Source organism: Mustela putorius, unplaced genomic scaffold (genome assembly GCF_011764305.1).
Source record: "Mustela putorius furo isolate JIRA1106 unplaced genomic scaffold, ASM1176430v1.1 tig00000785_pilon_pilon_pilon, whole genome shotgun sequence".
Taxonomy (NCBI): Eukaryota; Metazoa; Chordata; class Mammalia; order Carnivora; family Mustelidae; genus Mustela; species Mustela putorius.
This window is the reverse complement of record NW_025421480.1, coordinates 3,965,494-3,986,560: the sequence shown is the minus strand read 5'-3', so window position 1 is coordinate 3,986,560 and position 21,067 is coordinate 3,965,494. Positions and strand designations below refer to the sequence as shown.

The 21,067-nt window shown below is 40.8% G+C and overlaps 1 protein-coding gene across 1 annotated transcript in view; it reads right to left on the bottom strand.

The window, feature by feature from the left end:
• The window catches only part of FMN2 (formin 2), a 372,598-nt gene that overhangs the window by 239,675 nt on the left and 111,856 nt on the right, over positions 1-21,067 (bottom strand). Inside the window, 3 exon segments of the mRNA XM_045084643.1 lie at positions 11,951-12,095; positions 13,711-13,889; positions 13,891-15,432. Coding sequence (XP_044940578.1) covers positions 11,951-12,095; positions 13,711-13,889; positions 13,891-15,432 — 1,866 coding nt within the window.

Here is a 21,067-nt window from a genome sequence, read left to right as displayed (position 1 = left end):
ATCCATCATTACAAGTGAATTACTGACGTCTCCAAAAGGGAACTGATTTCTCCCAGATTGTCAGTTTGTTCTTGACGTATTTGTAGACACTATCGTTAGGTGCATATATGTTTATAAATGCTGTATCTGCCTGATAGATTTACCGTTTATTACAATGGAATGTCCCTCTTTATCTCTAGTAATTTTTTTAAAAGTCTATTTTGTCTGATACCAGTATAGCTACTCCAGCTTTTCTTTTTTTTTTTTTCTTTTAGGGACAGCTACTCCAGCTTTTTTTAGGGTTGTTTAAGGTTATGCTATCTTTACTTTCAACTTATATCTTTGAATCTAAAGTGTGCCTGTAGTAATACAATAATTACTTGATTGTTCATGCAATCTGACATCGGCCTTCTGAATGGATTACACAATCCATTCACATTTAATAGTATTTTCAACTTGGTTGAATTTACATCTCTAGATTTTTAATTTTTTATATAGCTCATGCCTTTTCCTCCATTCTTTATTACCTTCTTTTGTATTAAAAGGATTAAGTGGATATTTAATTTCTTAAGTGATTTTGTCTTACATTTCAGTGTTTTTAGTGGTTGCTTTAGGGTTCCCAATATGCTCTTAATTCATCAGAATCTACCTCAGATTTATACTGACCTAATTCCAAAAACCTAGAAACTTTACTCCTCTATAGCTCCATTCACTTCACTTCCCCCCAATTTACACTATTATTGTTATAAATACTCTGTATGCATGTGTTTCATATGATATAAATTATAGTTTATATAATCTTACATCTTTTAAAGAAGTTGAGAGGAATATATATTCATCTATTGTTATATTAACCATTTTATTTACCCTTAATTGTTCATTTGTTTTTTAATGTCTTTCAACTAACCCTTCTTTTTACTTAAACAACTAGCCAACATATAGTACATCATTAGTTTCAGATGTAGTGTTCAATAATTCATCAGTTGCAGGCGCCTGGGTGGCTCAGTGGGTTAAAGCCTCTGCCTTCAGCTCAGGTCATGATCCCAGGGTCCTGGGATCGAGCCCCGCATCAGGCTCTCTGCTCAGCGGGGAGCCTGCTTCCCTTCCTCTCTCTCTGCCTGCTTCTCTGCCTCTCTCTCTGCCTACTTGTGATCTCTGTCCATCGAATAAGTAAATAAAACCTTAAAAAAAATTTCAAAAAAAAATAATTCATCAGTTGCATAGAACACCCAGTGCTCATCCCATCACATGACTTCCTAATGCCCAAGACCCAGCTGCCCCATCCCCCCCATCTCTCCTCCAGCAACCCTCAGGTTGTTTCCCAGAGTCCAGAGACTCTCATGGTTTGTCTCCCTCTGATTTCTTCCCATTCAGCTTTTCCTTCCTTCCCTTATGATCTTCTGCATTATTTCTTCTATTCTACGTATGAGTGAAACCATATAATTGTCTCTCTGACTTATTTTGCTAGGCATAGTACCCTCCAGGTCCATCCACGCTGATGTAAATGGTAAGTATTCATCCTTTCTGATGGCTGAGTAATATTCCATTGCATATATGAACCACATCCTTATCCATTCATCTGTTGATGGATGAAGATGAAGGACATCTCAGCTGATGTTCTTAGACAGGTGATGGACAGATGGACATCAGCTGATGTCCTTCATTTGAGGGACATCCCAGCTCTTTCCACACTGTGGCTCTTAGGGACACTGCTGCTGTGAACATTGGGGTGCAGGGGCCCCTTCTTTTCACTACTCGTTCACTTCCTTCTGCAGCTTTGACTTCACCGGTATCATCTCTGTACTCCAAAGCAGCTTTGTTTCCACGGGTCCCCTTCACACTGTTACTCTGTTAGATTACACTTATGTCATAAGTTCAATAATATACATACTGTTTATGAAGCTGTTCTTAAAGTCAGTCAAGAGAATAAAGGAGAAGAAAGATACAATTCTATCACCACTTGCGTAGATAAAAATTATGTTTCCCAGTGCTTTTGCACGTGTGTACATGATTGCAATTAACCGTCTGGTGTCATTTACTCTCAGCTTATAGAACTCCCTTTAGCATTTCTTGAAAGGCAAATCTGTTGGCAACAAATTCTCTGCATTTGTTTATCTGAGAATGTCTGTATTTCGCTTTCATTTAGGAAAAACGGTCTTGCTAGATATGAGATTTGGGGTTGGGATCACTTTCACTTTCAGCACTCTAAGTCACCCTCCTGTCTTCTGGACACCATTCATTCTGATGTGTCTGCTGTTATTTTTTTGAGGTTTTTGAGGTTTCTGTGCATGTGAGATTCAGGATTTTTTTTTTCTATGTCATTGGCTTTCACTATTTTGAGTAAGAGCTATCAGGGTGTGGATCTCTTGGAGTTTACTACTTGATGTTCACTGATCTTGGATATGTTTATTAATGTTTTTCATCAAACTTCTGGACACATCTTCTAAAATTATTTTTTCTGCACCTGTCTCCTCTCCTTCTGACATTCATGTTTCAGTGATATCGGCCACTTAATGATGTTTCACATTTTTCTGAGGTTCTGTCCTTTTTTTCACTTTTCTCTTTTCTTCAGATTACAAAGCCCCTATTGATTTACCTTAAACATAGCTGCCTTTCTTCCTACTACCACAAATCACTTGTTAAACTAGATAATGGGTTTTTCTTTTTTTTTTTTTTTCATTTTGGTTATCATACTTTTCAACTCCAAAATTTTTAATAATGTCTCTCTTTATTGACATTCCCAAGTTCCTGAAACATGGTCATTGTACCTCCTTTACTTCTTAGAAATAATTTCCTTTAGTTCTTTGGAGATATTTAGAATAAGTGCGTTGAAGTCTATGTCTGTTCAACTCACTATCTGGTCCTCTTTGTACGTTTCTGCTGCTTGTTTGCCTGTTTGTTTTCCTGTATAGAGGTCACGCTTTGTTATTTCTTTGTTGTTCTTATATTGTTGATGAAAACTGGACATTTCAGATAATATCCTGTAGCGACTATGGATATTGATTTCCCCTTCCTTGCCCCATGACTTGTTTTTGTTGCTTGCTTGCTTATTTTTCACTTGTTTATTTTGGCTGGGCTAGCTCTGTGAAAGCTATCTGCCTCCATGCAGAATCTAAGATTCCTACACACATTCTTCCCCTATCGTCTTATCTTTCTGCCTGACTACCTAGGCACCATGTATTGAGCCAAATATTATTCTGAAGTCCCCCTAACCACATAGGGTTTTACCCTTAATGATCATGGGCAGGGGATGGGGTGCCTGACTCGGAGGCTACTATCACAGTTCAGTATATGAAATTTTCCCCCCCCGACCCAGCCACAAAGGAACTAGTAACTTGGGTTTTCTCACATTGCATCTGAGAGGGTGTAGCCATGAACGTGCACACAGCTTCCAGACTTTCAGGAATGACTAATATTATTTTCAAGCCTGGCTTAGCAGTTGCCCCGGGGTCAAGGTAGCTTATAGTTCAATGTTTCAACAAAAGTGTGATTAAGACTCCTGTGCCAGTGAAGCTTCTTGCACTCAGTTCTGATGAGTCTGTATGAGATTGGGGGAATGCTTTCATGGCGTCCCATACCTTGCTCTGACTGCTACTTAGTGCGGACAGCCTCGCACAGGTGCACAGCCTTCCTGATCCCAGAGTTGACTTTGATCCCTGGAGGCTCCTTCTTGGCTTTCTTTCCGGAGTTCTCCATGGTTGCCTGGAATTGCGCTTCTGCAACAGTAATTTCTGGGGAAATTAGGAACGCCAGAATCCTTCCTCTCCTAAAGTAAAACCATAACCTGAGACGGAGCTGCAGGGAGAGAGATCTCTGTCTTCTCAGCTGGGCCTGCCATGGGACAGAGATTCTGTAACACAGAGTTAGAAGGGCTGGTAATGGAGTGGGCCAAGGCTCCAATATCACAGACTCTCCCTATTATTATTGAGTCTTGGTTTATTTTCTTAAATGATTGTTTCTCTATTTGCTTTATACCCTTAGGCCCACTGCCAGATATTTCAAATGACTATTTTTGTATTTTTGTTATATTCTTCACAGTTAATTGCTGTTTTTCCGGCAGAAGGACCCACCAGACTCCTTGTTCTGCTGATCTAGAAGGCCCACTCCTTTGTAAAGTAATACTTCAGATAGTTTCTAGTTATCATTAAGTAATTTAAAAAATTCTTATATTAACATTTAACACAATAAAAGCAGAAATGTTGGAAATCTTCATTATGAACATGGTTTTGAGAGAGGAACATAAATTTATATTTCAGTTGCAACAACAAAAAATTTTTAAATAAAAATTTAGAGACATGAATAAGAACTGTATTATTTTTCTTCTAAGTCTGAAACTTGTATCCTCAAAAAATTAGAAACCGTTTCCAGCTTGGGTCACACTCAAGTATAGCGTGAACTCTCCGACTAGTGTCACTTGTGTCACTTCCCACAGCGAATAGGTAGGAGCTATCGTAATTATAACTATGCGAGTCAAATCAGATACGATTCTCTTTGCTCTGGGAAAATTTAACACAGAGTTGCTGTCCATGGTAAAGAAACATATATTCCACTAGGTAGTACCAAGACATCAGAAATCAACTTCGGGTCTAATTTATGGAATCCCATTCTCACTCTTAGTCTAATACGAGCCTAAAGACTTTTGACAGGACGAGAAGGAATCGTACTCTGCTAAGGGGTACAAGTACCAATAGTCAGCAGCCACATTGCTGAAACTGTCAGGAGCCTCCCACACACAGAAGAGTGCTAAAAAAACAAAATCAAACAAACAAAAAAAACCAACCCAACCTGACAGATTTACTATGTTTTGTATTGCTTTAAGATTTTATTTATTTATTTGACAGAGAACAAGCAGGGGACGCAGGCTTCCCACTGAGCAGGCTGCCCGACGCGGGGCTCGATCCCAGGACTCTGGGATCATGACCTGAGCCGAAGGCAGACGCTTAACCAACTGAGTCACCCAGGCGCACCCAGATTTCCTGTGGTTTTAAATAAGGTTCAAGGAAATCTTTGCTTGTGGTGCGATTTTCAAAATGCATCTCTTAACCCTTTCTACATGACTAAACAAAATAAAGTCAAGGTCCATGTCAAGCCTCATCTCTCCCACACAGCCTCCTGCTAAGTCCAGCCAGCATGCTCTGTCCAACTCCCCCCTGCTTACCAGAAGTACTTCCTCTTTGAGCATATGTAGTGTGAAAGCTGAAGAACAATGCAAGTGACTGGGCGTGAACTACTTCATACCATCTCTCATGGAGGCAGAAAGAAACTGGCCCTCCACAAACTCCCTTTTCTTTACCAGAGTCCCTGCTGAAATGGATAAACCCTGTTCTCCTCCGATCAAGAAAGGGACTGTTTAGTTTTCCAGGGCTGCCTGCAGTAGTTGTTACTCTCTGTACTAGCAGTCCTGAGAAAAATGTTCTCACATAACCCCCTCTCAATTATAGAAGATTCTATAAATGACAAAAAAACCTCTCATTTTTGCAAGGATGACTCTCAGCGTTCATAGATAATCATGTTATGGTAATGAAATGTAAATGAATTTTCCAAACAACCATTGCTTCAATGCCTATAGATCATGGTAAACAGAATATCTCAACCATTAAATATCAATCCCCTTTCTTATACATCTAGTGCAAAAAAATCTTATTATTATTATAATACATGAATACAAAGTCCGAAAGAATTAACTTGTGGCATCATGATTAGGTTTTGTCTAATTTCAATGTATAATTAATCAAACATAATTTTCCTAATATGTTACCTAGCAAGGTCAAGGACCATTAGTTTAATTATATTTCCTTTTTATTATGCCAGTATTGTTTTGTTTTGTTTTGTTTTTGCCATTTACCCAGAAGTATAAAAAACAAGTTTTTGGCTGAAAGAAAATTTAAAAATAGAGGTTATTATTTTTGCATTCTTTGAATTGATTGGGTATGCTCTACAAATAGTTATGGGAATAGCGTCTTCAAAAAATAATAAATCTTTCAACATCTAAAACAAATCCAGATTCCACAAAACCTATGTTTGTCTAATTATAGCTTTGTATTTTGATGTGGTTTTCTATGTAAATACATTTTAAGGCTTGCAATAGGAATGTATTCTATTAAAAACAGATGTTGTGCTAAAAGTTACACAGTACCAAATGCTTATTATGTATCCCCAAAACAAATCTAAATTGTCTCATTATAAGATATTTCACGTTTTCAGACATTATTTTAGGTCTTCAGTCTAGATGACCAATACAACTGTCCAATTCAACCAAAACACACCCTTGCCAGCTGCAATAGGAAAAATTAGCATCAATAAAAAAAAAAACAAGATTTCTGCTACTTATAAGTATCATCCAGTCTACACTGAAATGTCCAGTGATAACAGCAAAACATCTGCAATAAAGAGAGATTTGTGAGTAAAATACATACCCCTTTTTCCTTTTCATGCAGGTCAATATCAACAGCAGCAGACAGTATCTGAAGTACAGCCCAGATACTCTCCCAATGCCTTCTAATGGCAATTACTCTTCCGTGTAAGAATGGTTAGAAGCATTACATTTAGCACTTCCATATAGGAACATCTGAATAACGAATGCTTCCTTTCCCATCGTCATTATGGGTTCTTACAATACACACAAAACAACCTTGTTAGAGGTTAGGTCAGCAAACACAATGGAAAGATTGAAGAGGGTACCAAGTGTCTAATTCCTTAACATTTATATCTGTATTAAATGGGAATTCTAACAAAGCCTGTTACTACCTCCCCTTGTAATAAGTAGCAGATTTAACTATCTATTTTTCTAATCATATTCCCAGAGGCTAAAAGCCCAGGAAATATTTAACTATCATGACTTGTTTTTCTCTCCCATTCTCTGGGCAGAGCATTTTAATCTGATAAAGAGAAGAAACCCAGAAAGAGATTCATTTGTGTTGCATTAAATGGCCATACAAATGTCAGTTGATTTTTTTTTAAAAAAGAACATAGCTGCTTCTTGCATTCGATCTTGCTAACTTCTACAGGTAAATCTGCAGTGTGGGAAGCGTGGTCTTTCACAGACTTCTTAACTATGATTAGACTTTATTTACTTAAGCCATATTTTACAGACATGGCTCCTTTTTGTGTCATGGAATGAATCGCAAGTCTCATCACTTGATTTGGTGAGGTCTAACCCCTGTGCCTGTGGACCTCCAACCAGTCCTTATAAGCCACACAAGCAAATGACCCTAGTTTTTTACTGTTTACAGAAGATTACGTGCCTCAAGTTCCCATCTCCCAAACTTTTATTTAACTGGGCCAATGTCTCTTCGGTAGCCTCATAGTTCAGGTACTTGTCAAAATCTGTTAGGATATGGAACACTTTTAAAACTATCTTCACATACAATTTTGTAAGTGTAACTAGTCATTTAAATATTGAGCATATGTAAAAATCAATACAAATTCAAATTATTTTCTCAAGTATCTATTCTGGTCTCCAGATAAATAAAATCATATATTCACACTTATATAAAATACTTCCCATCTTTATTTATCACTTAATGATCAAGAGCTCAGGCTCTGGAACCAGATGCAATGGCTCTGCAGTGACCGCGATGACTGCGTGTGATAAACAAGGTACAGGACGCCTTGTGATTTCTGGGCTTCCTGCTGTCATCATCTGCACTATTATTACCATTGCTATTGCTACTACTGCAACTGTCACCATGTTTACCAAAATATATTTGTTTATGACGTCATCTGACAGACCAGTAACTAGAAACTTCTTGGTGAGGCAGCTCTTACAATCAACTCTCACCTTTCTGCTCATAAACTCAGGTTAAACTCAAGCTTTCGTCAAACGCAGAAGATCCTGAGGTGACTTAAGATCATTATTGACATTAATATTCCTGGATTAGCCCAGCAACAGAGAAGAGATTGAGTTAAACATTTGCTAGTTCTAGAGCATTCCTTAATGATGGACAAGTGTGTATGCACATCAGCATTTAAACACAGGCCTCATTAAAAAAACTGGTTTTTCTATTTTCCTCCTGATAAACAGGGTTATTGTTAAATTAGCAGGTTGATGTTTCATTACGATGTGTAAGTGTAACACTCATTTGGTTAAGAATGATGTCAAATCATCTGATAAATACATATACCTTTTCAGCTTATCTCCTTATGTTTTAAAATAAAGTAGAAAGAAGTCATCACAGAAATATATATATTATATATAATGAAAAAAGGAAGAAATGCTTTGTTTTTGGTTCCTTCAGAAAAGAGGGTTTAAAAATACAAGATATTCTTCGCTATGGCTAGAGTAGGTGTCCAGAGAGTAACTCTCTTTCTCCTCATGCCACACGGCAATGTGCCCAGCTAAAGAATGTTCTAGGATCATGTTGAAAATGTCTCTTCTGAGAAGAGTAAAAACAGCACAGGCACCTCATTAAATACCAGTGCATTGACCACAGTCTTCCTTTCAAGAAGAAGACAGATCACAGAAAAGTTATTTGGCTATTTTTAAATATTTAAAGAAAAACAGAACTTCGAGCTTCCATTGTATATAAGAAGAATTGCTTGAAATACCTCCATAAACATATGCCAGAGCATTAAAGGCTATTCGTTTCACTGGACATGAATCATGAGGTACCAAAATGTCTGCACATACCATCAGTATACATTTCCCATAAAAAGGGGAACTATTTTCATGTATCCTGAAAATACACTTTCCTTAAACAAAATTTTAAGTGTCTCAAGGAGATGGAATGAATAGATTTTTCTTCCAAATACAACAAAGTTAAATAAAACTAGGTTTCTTCAGTAATAGATCACTTTGCAGATTTTTTCTCTCTCCAACATACAGAAAAAAGAAAGAAAGGAAAGAAAAAAAAAATCTTATCCTTCAAAAACCAGACCTGAAGTGCAGAGCTCAGTACCAGGAGTCAGGCCAAGGACAGGCAGAACAAACTTATCAGGAGTCATGATGAAGACTATTCCATTAATCCTGTTTGAAGTTGAAGGTCAACCCTAGCATCACCATCCATAAGGGCTAACTATGACATTGGCCAAGTCTCTTACCCATAACTTATAAAATGTCTAAGTGAGAGAGTAAGGTGATGGTGTCGAGATGATGTTCAGTACAGATGAACTGTTCATGTGCAAAGAGGCCATCAGAGGCCAGCTAGATGAAGTTCAAGTCTTGATGATTTAAACATAAATCTTATTTCAGTAAAGCTAAAAACTGAAGAATATTACATCAAAGAAGTCATGAAATCCTGGGAATTGGTAACATATGAAGCATCCTTCTTAGGCATTCGCTCAACAGAAAGTGGAGGAGGATGAGGAGGGCATCCTTTGCCTTTCTGATCATTTCATCCCTCGACAAGAGACATCCTATGTCACATCTGCCCATTTGTCAAGGGACAATCCTGGCTGCTTCACTGGCCTTGATATGTCCTCTCTGTCCCTATGCCTTGCCCAGTTTTCCCACTTCTGACACCGTCCATGAGAAGAGGCAGGATCCAGACTAAGTGTGCCAGATGGAAATGTACTCTGAAAAAGATTTTTTTTTTTTAATATTTATCTCTGCCAGAGAAAATGTGGCTTTCCGTTTACCTTTATTCCCCTGAGCACTGCCACCTTGGCCAAACTGATTACTACACGACGAAGGATGTTCCGGTCTACTGATTACTACACGACGAAGGATGTTCTGGTCTTTAATCATTACTAGGCATAGTCACCGGTATTTATAAGGTCCTCCTCCCTCAGTCAGAGGGTTTCCTTTTAAACAAAATTTCAGTCAGTGCCCACAATATGCCAGGTACTTTCCAATTTACCATACTCCCTAAGTTGCCAGAGGCCAATTTTACTAGAATAAAAAATTCTGAAAAATTCAACTGCATACTGTTTAGGCTTGCATCATTTTCAGAAGAGTAGAAATGCCTGGAGTGGGCTGCACATCTGCTCAACAAGGGGCTCAAGTTGTCTAGCTGTGCCATTCAAATCCATCCTTCCCGGGCTAGATCTGGCAGTGTCCATGTAATGGGAAATGTCTGCTCTAAAATCAGTATTAATGGGAACAACTCTGGGTCACACTGCGAGCTACAACTTCCAGGTCAGAGGCAAAAATTCCATTGGTTGCCACTCATCTGGGAGAACAGTCCAGGAGAACACTGGGAACCTGCGGTCTCATGTGTCTCTCTCACTGTCCCCCAAGACTGAGCTGCCCGCCATTCTCTTGCCTCCATGACTTTTCACCCACCTGGCAAAATTAAGAAAGTCAGCCACTCCCCCATTTCAAGGTAAAGGGAGGATACCAAGAGTAATACTTCTACCTGGAACTCATTACTGTGCAAGGGTACGGAGTAATACTTCTACCTGGAACTCATTACTGTGCAAGGTACTGAGTAATACTTCTACCTGGAACTCATTACTGTGCAAGGTACTGAGTAATACTTCTACCTGGAACTCATTACTGTGCAAGGTACTGAGTAATACTTCTACCTGGAACTCATTACTGTGCAAGGTACTGAGTAATACTTCTACGTGGAACTCATTACTGTGCAGGGTACTGAGTAATACTTCTACCTGGAACTCATTACTGTGCAAGGGTACGGAGTAATACTTCTACCTGGAACTCATTACTGTGCAAGGTACTGAGTAATACTTCTACCTGGAACTCATTACTGTGCAAGGTACTGAGTAATACTTCTACGTGGAACTCATTACTGTGCAGGGTACTGAGTAATACTTCTACCTGGAACTCATTACTGTGCAAGGGTACGGAGTAATACTTCTACCTGGAACTCATTACTGTGCAAGGTACTGAGTAATACTTCTACGTGGAACTCATTACTGTGCAGGGTACTGAGTAATACTTCTACCTGGAACTCATTACTGTGCAAGGGTACGGAGTAATACTTCTACCTGGAACTCATTACTGTGCAAGGTACTGAGTAATACTTCTACCTGGAACTCATTACTGTGCAGGGTACTGAGTAATACTTCTACGTGGAACTCATTACTGTGCAGGGTACTGAGTAATACTTCTACCTGGAACTCATTACTGTGCAAGGGTACGGAGTAATACTTCTACCTGGAACTCATTACTGTGCAAGGGTACTATACTTTCCTGAGGGACCCCCCTGAGAAATAGACAATATCATTTCACAATCAAGTCCGCTGGGTGGGATCAGTTGGGAAATGTTGCTTGGAAATGTTTTTCTCCAAACCCACTAATCTTTTTCTAACTCAGGTGTCCCAAGATAGATCCTTTGACCTAACACAGAACAGAAATGTTGTTACTTGATATAAGACTCTTCCATACATCAAGTACAGTGTGATTATTTAGCTGGATTCTAAGGGTGTCCCATTCCACAAAATACCAAACAAATTACAGATTCCAAAGGACTAAACTTCTTACTTATTTTCATTTGCCCACTTTTACCTTTCTTTCCATCCATACTAGTTCTCAGATGAATTTCAATCAATTGACAGTTTATTCTAGACAACTAATTCTACAAACAAGCAATAGCTAAAATTTTGGAAATATGTATCATGAGGCTACAAATAAAATCATCAGGACATTATCACTTAGTAAAGACAATTTTTTTGTTGTTCAATTTGGGATAGTCTTACTTAACCACATGTCCTCAAATTCTAAGCTCTACTATCTGATTAAGGACTGTGGAGGTTACACAGCCCAGAAAACAATTTCATTCTTTAAAAAAAAAAAAAAAAAAATATATATATATATATATATATGTATATATTTGTCAGAGAGAGAGAGGGAACAAGCAGGGGAAGTGGAAGAGGAACAGAAAGAAGCAGGCTCCCCATGGAGCAAGGAGCCCGATGCAGGACTTGATCCCAGGACTCTGGGATCATGACCCGAGCCGAAGGCAGATGCTTAACCCACTGAGCCACCCAGGTGTCCCATTCTTTCCTCTAGTGAAAGTTCATACTTATGCCTAAAATACTGTCCAATTTCAGGGAACACACAAGTACTCACTTGTTTAGCCTTGGTCTTTGTGATGGTGTCAGAAATGGGTTTTTTCCTCTCCTTCACAGCAGTTTTAGAAAATAATTCCTCAAATTCATGACAATCTATGGATGGCTCTTCAATTTTTTCCCAAATAAGTGAAGCACTGGTGTCTCTAAAGTTAAGCAGAAGACCAATGAGACCGCCGTCCAACCGAACGCAAAGACATCATCATGAGCATACACAGCAACGAAGAACAGAAGGAAAGAAGCGCAAGAGAGTAACAGAGGATGAGAGGAAGTCAGGGCGGAAGGAGGGCAGCAGGACGGGAAGACAGGCAAAAGGACACAAAGAGGGCAAGAGGCAGACAACAGGAGGGAAGAATACGTTTTTTTCTTTTTAAGACTGCCACTCATTCTATCAACTTGTTGAGAAAGTTAAAATACCATCCATACAGAATGAAACCTTTGTCTAGAAAAAATAATTGCCAGGAATCCTTAGTGATCAAGTCACTTTATAAAAATGTAGAAGAAAAAACCTCTCAGTATAAGCTATAACGGCAGGAAATGTGGGATATATCACCATTTCAACTTGACTCATCAGTATGCGTGGGTTTAAAAAAGGAATTATTTTATAATCCGACGTGGCATCCTCCCTCTCTGGACCACTTCCTTTACCCCACTTTTATCTGACTTCAGCCTGCAGGTTCATGTCATACCACCTAAAAAGAAGAGACCTATTGCTTTTTTTTTTTTTTTTTCCCCCGAAGCAAAGGAACAACAAAATAAAACAACTTCATAAAAGTATCTGGATACAATGAGTTTAGAGTATGGTTTGAAATGATGCATCAGTGTATATCAGTGATATGGCAATTACACAAAAATGAGCTGCAAAGTTAAAAGTAATCCAACTATAAAGACTCTTCTCCCCTGATGTGATTCGGGTGAAGAGAAAATCAATGTAACAGAGGAGAAGGAGGCCTGGTAAATATCCCAGTCTAAATGCATGCCATATCATATAAAAAAAAAAAAAATTCAAGGAATCATGAAAAGTTAGAACAAAGAAGCCCAGGGAAGTTTAAAAAGCACGTTCTGTCCCCTGCTGGCATATTCCTCAGCCATGTGTCCCAGGGATCAGGGGACATCAGCTACAGATGATGCCTGGGTAAGGACGGCCCCAGCCTACCTGGTGGGAAGTATTCTTTTATAAATGTCATTCCCAAGTATGATTTTATGACTTCACAGTGCGTCACTGATTATCTACAGAAATGCCAGGAAATTCTCAGAACTCAATTATTTCACACATGACATGTGGATATGTGTCTTTTTGTGTAGCACATCTTGGAAGAGAAACACTACTGCAAATAAAATGGAATAGTATAACAAGACTGTGCCTTCAAAAAATGCAAAAAAAAACCCATCTTGAGGATCTGATTTATATTTACAAGCTATTTTTCAGAGTGATGTTCTGGAACCAGACAATAGAGCATGCAGGCTAAGAAAAATATACCCCTCCATTTTTCCAAGATTAATGAGTAACTATACAGAACCTACATCTTATACACTGATATACATATGTCGTTTGTCTTATACCTCTGATGCTTCTGGAGAAAAGTCTAAAATTTTAAATAACGGATACTTCACTAAATATTAATGTAAAAAACAATCTAAAGACAAGTTTCAGAACAGTATTTAAAAAATACATTAAATTATAATTTCCCCAAGAGTTTTAAAGGCAAATGTTCCCTCATATTGACAAACTGTGAACAGATGAGCACCAGTTCATGTTACCTTTTACTATGAAGTTGAATTCTCGTCCAATACAGAGGCTTCATGGGCCGACAAGGCTCTACTGGCTGCTTCCTACTCCCTCTGTCTTGGTTGAGCCCTAATCCAAACAAGCCAGCGGGCAACGGAGGAGGAAGAAAGCCACACACTTGTGGTGCTGATAAAGTGCTACTTCCAGCTTGAAGGGGGGAGGGGAGGGCCTGATCCAGGAAGAAGAGGGGGTGGGGGAATGCCTGTCCCAGAAGTGGCAGGGGGAGCTGGAACAGATGTGATCCCCATACCTGGCAGAGGAGGAGGTGGAGGAATCCCAAGTCCAGGCAAAGGAGGGGGAGGAGGTATTCCCACTTGGGAAAGAGGTGGGGGAGGAGGTATTCCTTCACCTGGTAGGGGAGGGGGAGGAGGTATCCCCACTCCTGGAAGAGGCGGGGGAGGGGGTATCCCCACTCCGGGAAGAGGCGGGGGAGGGGGTATCCCCACTCCTGGAAGAGGCGGGGGAGGGGGTATCCCCTCTCCGGGAAGAGGCGGGGGAGGGGGTATCCCCACTCCGGGAAGAGGCGGGGGAGGGGGTATCCCCTCTCCGGGAAGAGGCGGGGGAGGGGGTATCCCCACTCCGGGAAGAGGCGGGGGAGGGGGTATCCCCACTCCGGGAAGAGGCGGGGGAGGGGGTATCCCCACTCCGGGAAGAGGCGGGGGAGGGGGTATCCCCACTCCGGGAAGAGGCGGGGGAGGGGGTATCCCCACTCCGGGAAGAGGCGGGGGAGGGGGTATCCCCACTCCGGGAAGAGGCGGGGGAGGGGGTATCCCCACTCCGGGAAGAGGCGGGGGAGGGGGTATCCCCACTCCGGGAAGGGGAGGGGGAGGAGGTATTCCCTCACCTGGCAAAGGAGGGGGAGGAGGTATTCCTTCACCTGGCAGGGGAGGGGGAGGAGGTATTCCCACACCAGGCAAAGGGCGAGGAGGTGGTGGTAGCATTTCTGTACCAGGCGGAGGAGGAGGCGGGGGGATGGCTGTACTGGGAGGAGCAGGCCCTGTTGTGCCAGGGAGAGGGGGAGGTGGGGGGAGCATCATGCCCATTCCAGGCATGGAGCCGGAAGACTCTATACAAGGCAGAGGTGGTGAGGGTTGGATGCTATGGCTGTTTTCAAAGGAAGAGAAAACAGAGTGCTGCTGGCTGGTTTCAGACTCGGTATGAAGAGAAGGGCGGGAAGGCTGTGACCCGGCCTGTCCTTGACTGTCGGACCACGGAAGGGGCGGAGGTGGTGCAGGCAGGGTGGGCTGATGCGTGTCAAGCTGTACTGATATTCGCCTTGGAGACACAATCAGAGAGATCTCGGAGCAGAACTTTGTCTGAGGTCCAGAAGGTGAGGAGGGCAGAGCTGAGTCTCCATGGCCAGGCCCTGGGGCACAGGGAGGACACCCCGGTTGCGCGCAAACAGAAGGCAGTGGTGGTCTCCCAGCCTCTTCCGTCGGGGACGTCTGGATGGACTTTGCCTGTAAAATCCTTTCATGACGTCCGTCCTTTTCTCCTAACCTGAGAGCTTCAAGACAGACACCTTCTAAGGGTGCCACTCCATTCTGAGCCCCGTGATGGCCGCTGGCCACGTCCACATCCAGGGCAGGGTACTGCTTCTCCAGTGCGGCTATCTTGGTCCTCAGATCCTCGATGGTCTGTTCCAGCTGCTGAATGACAGTTGCTTGTCCTTCAGACTTCATGTCAAGAACTTCCTGAGGGGCAACAAAGTGTAGTTAAGAGAAAATAAGGATCAAAAAATATTAAAATGATGTTAAAACTTGCCAGATATATTCAGTTGTATATATATTTGCCAAATACATTTGTTGCAATACTTCCAGAAAGATTCCTCTGTAGAAAGATGCTATTAGTATTTCTATGTATCCCCTCTTCTCCACCCTTGGACTTCAAAATGCTTTACACGCATTACCGTAAAGTCCAAAGAGCCTTGTTTGTCTCATCTTTAAATGGTATCACTGAAGACTAGTAGACCACTGAGAACAGGAGAAAAAAATTCTGACTGACAAACCAATTTATTTCCAAGACAGCCGCCTCTCATACCTGCCCAGTAACACTTGCTCTTAACATACCCCCAAAACACATTTTAAATCCTTCGTTTTTCAAAAAGTTTTCCCTACTTTTTAAAGGTAGTCACTGAGAGAAATCTCCAATAAGATTATTGGAAATAGCTTCGACATCCGTAGGCAAGTGTATCATTTCACTTACATCACGTTTACTACCATTTTAATCTTTTACCGAAGGCACTCTAGAAAGTGATACCTGTGACTCTGCACAATTTATAAAGACATCTGATAACAACTGTGCCAATGTATGGGTCACCTCTAAATGGTGTCTTCCTTTCCCAAGGCATAGAATCAACCAGAAATCCTTTAAGAAAAACAGAATGCTGGGGCGCCTGGGTGGCTCAGTTGGTTAAGCGGCTGCCTTCGGCTCGGGTCATGATCTCAGGGTCCTGGGATCGAGCCCCGCATCGGGCTCCCTGCTCAGCGGGGAGCCTGCTTCCCTCTCTCCCCCTCTCCCTGCTACTCTGCTTACTTGTGCTCTCTCCCTAGCTCTCTGTCAAATAAATAAAATATTGAAAAAAAAAATAGAATGCTTTGGGGTCCAAAAAGGGGGAAGCCCAATGGGTAAATTAAATATGAATAACAGATGAACAAGATGCAAAGAGAAGAATAAGCCATGGATGGAAAAAAAAAAGTAGGAAAAAAGGAATAGGAGAAGGTAAAAGAGATGAGAGGACTAACTCTCCCTGGGGTCGTGCAGACCCGGATTTGCTCACTCAAGGCTGGAATACAAGGCAGGGACAATGTGGGAGAGCTCTCCTACTGAGAGCTCTTTCTCCACAGTGTCCCAGGGCTTTCCATAGATTAACCCAGTAGGGGCCTCCAAAAAGAGCCATAGTCCACACATCTATTACCTTCCCCACACAGGAGCCTGAAGCTGCCAATCCAGATCTGCTCTTGGAAGAATATAAGAAATAATAAGAAATAATGGAAGAATAATTTAAGAGATAATACCAAAATTATGTTAAGTGTAAAACTAAACTTATATCTGCCTTACCAAAGGTTAGGGGATCCAAGAAAACTCTCCACAAAATAAAAAATAAAATTTTTATTTCCCCTTTATTAAATCCAAAACAAATACCTATGTGACCCACCTGCAATGGATAAACTGCAGATGAACAAGAGAGAAATGTTCTTTCTGTAAGTGTATTTCCAATACTTACTATAAATGAAGCATTTTTGGGCTACATGTGTATCTGTTAAAAATCTTCAGAGCTAGTCCCCCATCCTTCCCACAGGAAGTAAAGAAACGATAAACTTAGTAGTTTTAATACTGACCCCTGTTACTTTTTGCCTGGAAACTCTCTCTCTTACTATAACATTTAACTTGCTTTACATCAGTTATGATGCTTTTTGAGAAGTACAGACACTTTTAAATTCAGAGGTATGCTCCTTACACGAAGTACTGTATTTCCCTATTGTCATATAACGCTGCATGGCCCTTACTATGGGAAGAAAAGTGAAAAGGAAACTAATTTGCTTTTCAACTAATAAAGGAATGTAATTCACTTTAAACAGTTGGTCAAAAATTTGAATGGCACTTGATATTTACTTGTAAAATAGATATTCATATATGTATTTAGATACTTTTTTGATACTTGTCATCAATGTCTACACAAAAGACTAAAGTATTACAAAGCATAGTATATTTTCTAAATAGTCCATGGTTAAAAAAAAAAAAAACTATAATGAACAGTATCTTTTTTGACTACTGTACTTCACTCCACTCTCCAATTAAGATGCTAGTAATTATAGAACAAACCAGAAGCCAAAAGACTGCTCCCAAATTAATCCCAATACAACATATAATTATTCAGTACTTCTTCCTTACCCTAGATTAGTAAAATGTATAGATTATTTTCATTTCTCCAGCGTAACCTTCAAAGTAAAAAGATTAGGTGATGAAAGGCACACACAAGGTAAATTCTGGAACAATTTTCTAAACTCATTTCTTAAATTACTGAGGCCAGCTCTTTATCATCATAGATCTAAATATAATGAAAGCACTATATGACCTCTCCTTCATAAGGCCATTACTCTCAGGAACAGGAAACGTAATAGGCTTTCCTAACACAGAGGAGAAGAAGACAGAAACTTAGACAATATGCCAAAATGGAGGAATTCATCCCAAATGAAACAACAAGATAAGGTCATGACTAGAGATCTAACTAAAACAGATAGAAGTAATATGCTTAATGGAGACTTTAAACAACAATCATAAGGATATTCACTGGGCTGGAAGACTTCAGGGAAACATTTACCATAGAGGTGAGTTAAAAAACAATCAGTCAGAGGGGGAGGAGTCAAGATGGCGGAGAAGTAGCAGGCTGAGACTGCTTCAGCCAGCCGGAGATCAGCTAGCTAGCTTATCTAAAGATTGCAAACACCTGAAAATCCATCGGCAGATCGAAGAGAAGAAGAACAGCAATTCTGGAAACAGAAAAACAACCACTTTCTGAAAGGTAGGACCGGCGGAGAAGTGAATCCAAAGCGACGGGAAGCTAGACCCCGGGGGGAGGGGCCGGCTCCCGGCAAGCGGCGGAGCAACGGCGCACAAAATCGGGACTTTTAAAAGTCTGTTCCGCTGAGGGACATCGCTCCAGAGTCTAAACCGGGGCGAAGCCCACGTGGGGTCAGCGTGCCCTCAGGTCCCGCAGGGTCACAGAAGGATCGAGGGTGTCTGAGTGTCGCAGAGCTTGCGGGTATTGGAACGGGAAAGCCGGCTACAGAGACAGAGCCGACAGTGAGCTCACAGCTCCGGGTGACCTTGAACCGGTCGCAGGCTCGGTGAGCTCAGAGCGCGGCCGGAGGTCAGGCAGACGGGAGTGACTGGGCGCTGTTCTCTGAGGGCGCACTGAGGAGTGGGTCCTGGGCTCTCGGCTCCTCCGGGCTGGAGACCAGGAGGCCGCCGTTTGTATTCCCGTCCTCCGGAACTCGACGGAAAGCGCTCAGGGAACAAAAGCTCCTGAAAGCAAACCCCAGCGGATTACTCAGCCCGGCCAGTGGTAGGGGCGGTGCAATTCCGCCTGGGGCAAAGACACTTGAGAATCACTACAACAGGCCCCTCCCCCGGAAGATCAACAAGAAATCCAGCCGAGACCAAGTTCACCTACCAAGGAGTGCGGTTTCAATACCAAGGAGAGCAGCAGAATTCCAGAGGAGGAGAAAGCAAAGCACGGAACTCAGGGTTTTTTCCCTGTGATTTTTTTTTTAGTCTTGCAGTTAATTTAATTTTTTTCTTTTTCATTTTTTGTTTTTTTTTCTCACCTTCTGATAAAATTTTTTTTTAACTTTTACCTTTTTCGTTTTTAAGGTTTTTTAACTAGTTTATCCAATATATATATTTTTTATTTTTATATTTTTCTTATTTATTTTCTTTTTTTAAATTCTTTTCTTTTTCTTTTTTCTTTTTTTTTTTTCTTTCTTCCTTTTTGAACCTCTTTTTATCCCCTTTTTACCCCCTCACGATTTGGGATCTCTTCTAATTTGGTTAAAGCATATTTTCCTGGCGTTGTTGCCACCCTTTTAGTATTTTCCTTGCTCCTGCATATACTCTTATCTGGACAAAATGACAAGACAGAAAAATTCAACACAAAAAAAAGAACAAGAGGCAGTACCGAAGGCTAGGGACCTAATCAATACAGACATTGGTAATATGTCAGATCTAGAGTTCAGAATGACAATTCTCAAGGTTCTAGCCGGGCTCGAAAAAGGCATGGAAGATATTAGAGAAACCCTCTCGAGAGATATAAAAGCCCTTTCTGGAGAAATAAAAGAACTAAAATCTAACCAAGTTGAAATCAAAAAAGATATTAATGAGGTGCAATCAAAAATGGAGGCTCTCACTGCTAGGATAAATGAGGCAGAAGAAAGAATAAGTGATATAGAAGACCAAATGACAGAGAATAAAGAAGCTGAGCAAAAGAGGGACAAACAGCTACTGGACCACGAGGGGAGAATTCGAGAGATAAGTGACACCATAAGACTAAACAACATTAGAATAATTGGGATTCCAAAAGAAGAAGAAAGAGAGAGGGGAGCAGAAGGTATACTGGAGAGAATTATTGGGGAGAATTTCCCCAATATGGCAAAGGGAAGGAGCATCAAAATTCAGAAGGTTCAGAGAACGCCCCTCAAAATCAATAAGAATAGGCCCACACCCCGTCACCTAATAGTAAAATTTGCAAGTCTCAGTGACAAAGAGAAAATCCTGAAAGCAGCCCGGGAAAAGAAGTCTGTAACATACAATGGTAAAAATATTAGATTGGCAGCTGACTTATCCACAGAGACCTGGCAGGCCAGAAAGAGCTGGCATGATATTTTCAGAGCACTAAACGAGAAAAAGATGCAGCCAAGAATACTATATCCAGCTAGGCTATCACTGAAAATTGAAGGAGAGATTAAAAGCTTCCAGGACAAACAAAAACTGAAAGAATTTGCAAACACCAAACCAGCTCTACAGGAAATATTGAAAGGGGTCCTCTAAGCAAAGAGAGAGCCTACAAGTGGTAGATCAGAAAGGAACAGAGACCATATACAGTAAGGGTCACCTTACAGGCAATACAATGGCACTAAATTCATATCTCTCAATAGTCTCCCTGAATGTTAATGGGCTAAATGCCCCTGTCAAAAGACACAGGGTATCAGAATGGATAAAAAAACAAAACCCATCTATATGTTGCCTCCAAGAAACTCATTTTAAGCCCGAAGACACCTCCAGATTTAAAGTGAGGGGGTGGAAAAGAATTTACCATGCTAATGGACATCAGAAGAAAGTAGGAGTGGCAATCCTTATATCAGATCAATTAGATTTTAAGCCAAAGAATATAATAAGAGATGAGGAAGGACACTATATCATACTCAAAGGGTCTGTCCAACAAGAAGATTTAACAATTTTAAATATCTATGCCCCCAACGTGGGAGCAGCCAACTATATAAACCAATTAATAACAAAATCAAAGAGACACATCAACAATAATACAATAATAGTAGGGGACTTTAACACTCCCCTCACTGAAATGGACAGATCATCCAAGCAAAAGATCAGCAAGGAAATAAAGGCCTTAAACGACACACTGGACCAGATGGACATCACAGATATATTCAGAACATTTCATCCCAAAGCAACAGAATACACATTCTTCTCTAGTGCACATGGAACATTCTCCAGAATAGATCACATCCTCAGTCCTAAATCAGGACTCAACCGGTATCAAAAGATTGGGATCATTCCCTGCATATTTTCAGACCACAATGCTCTAAAGCT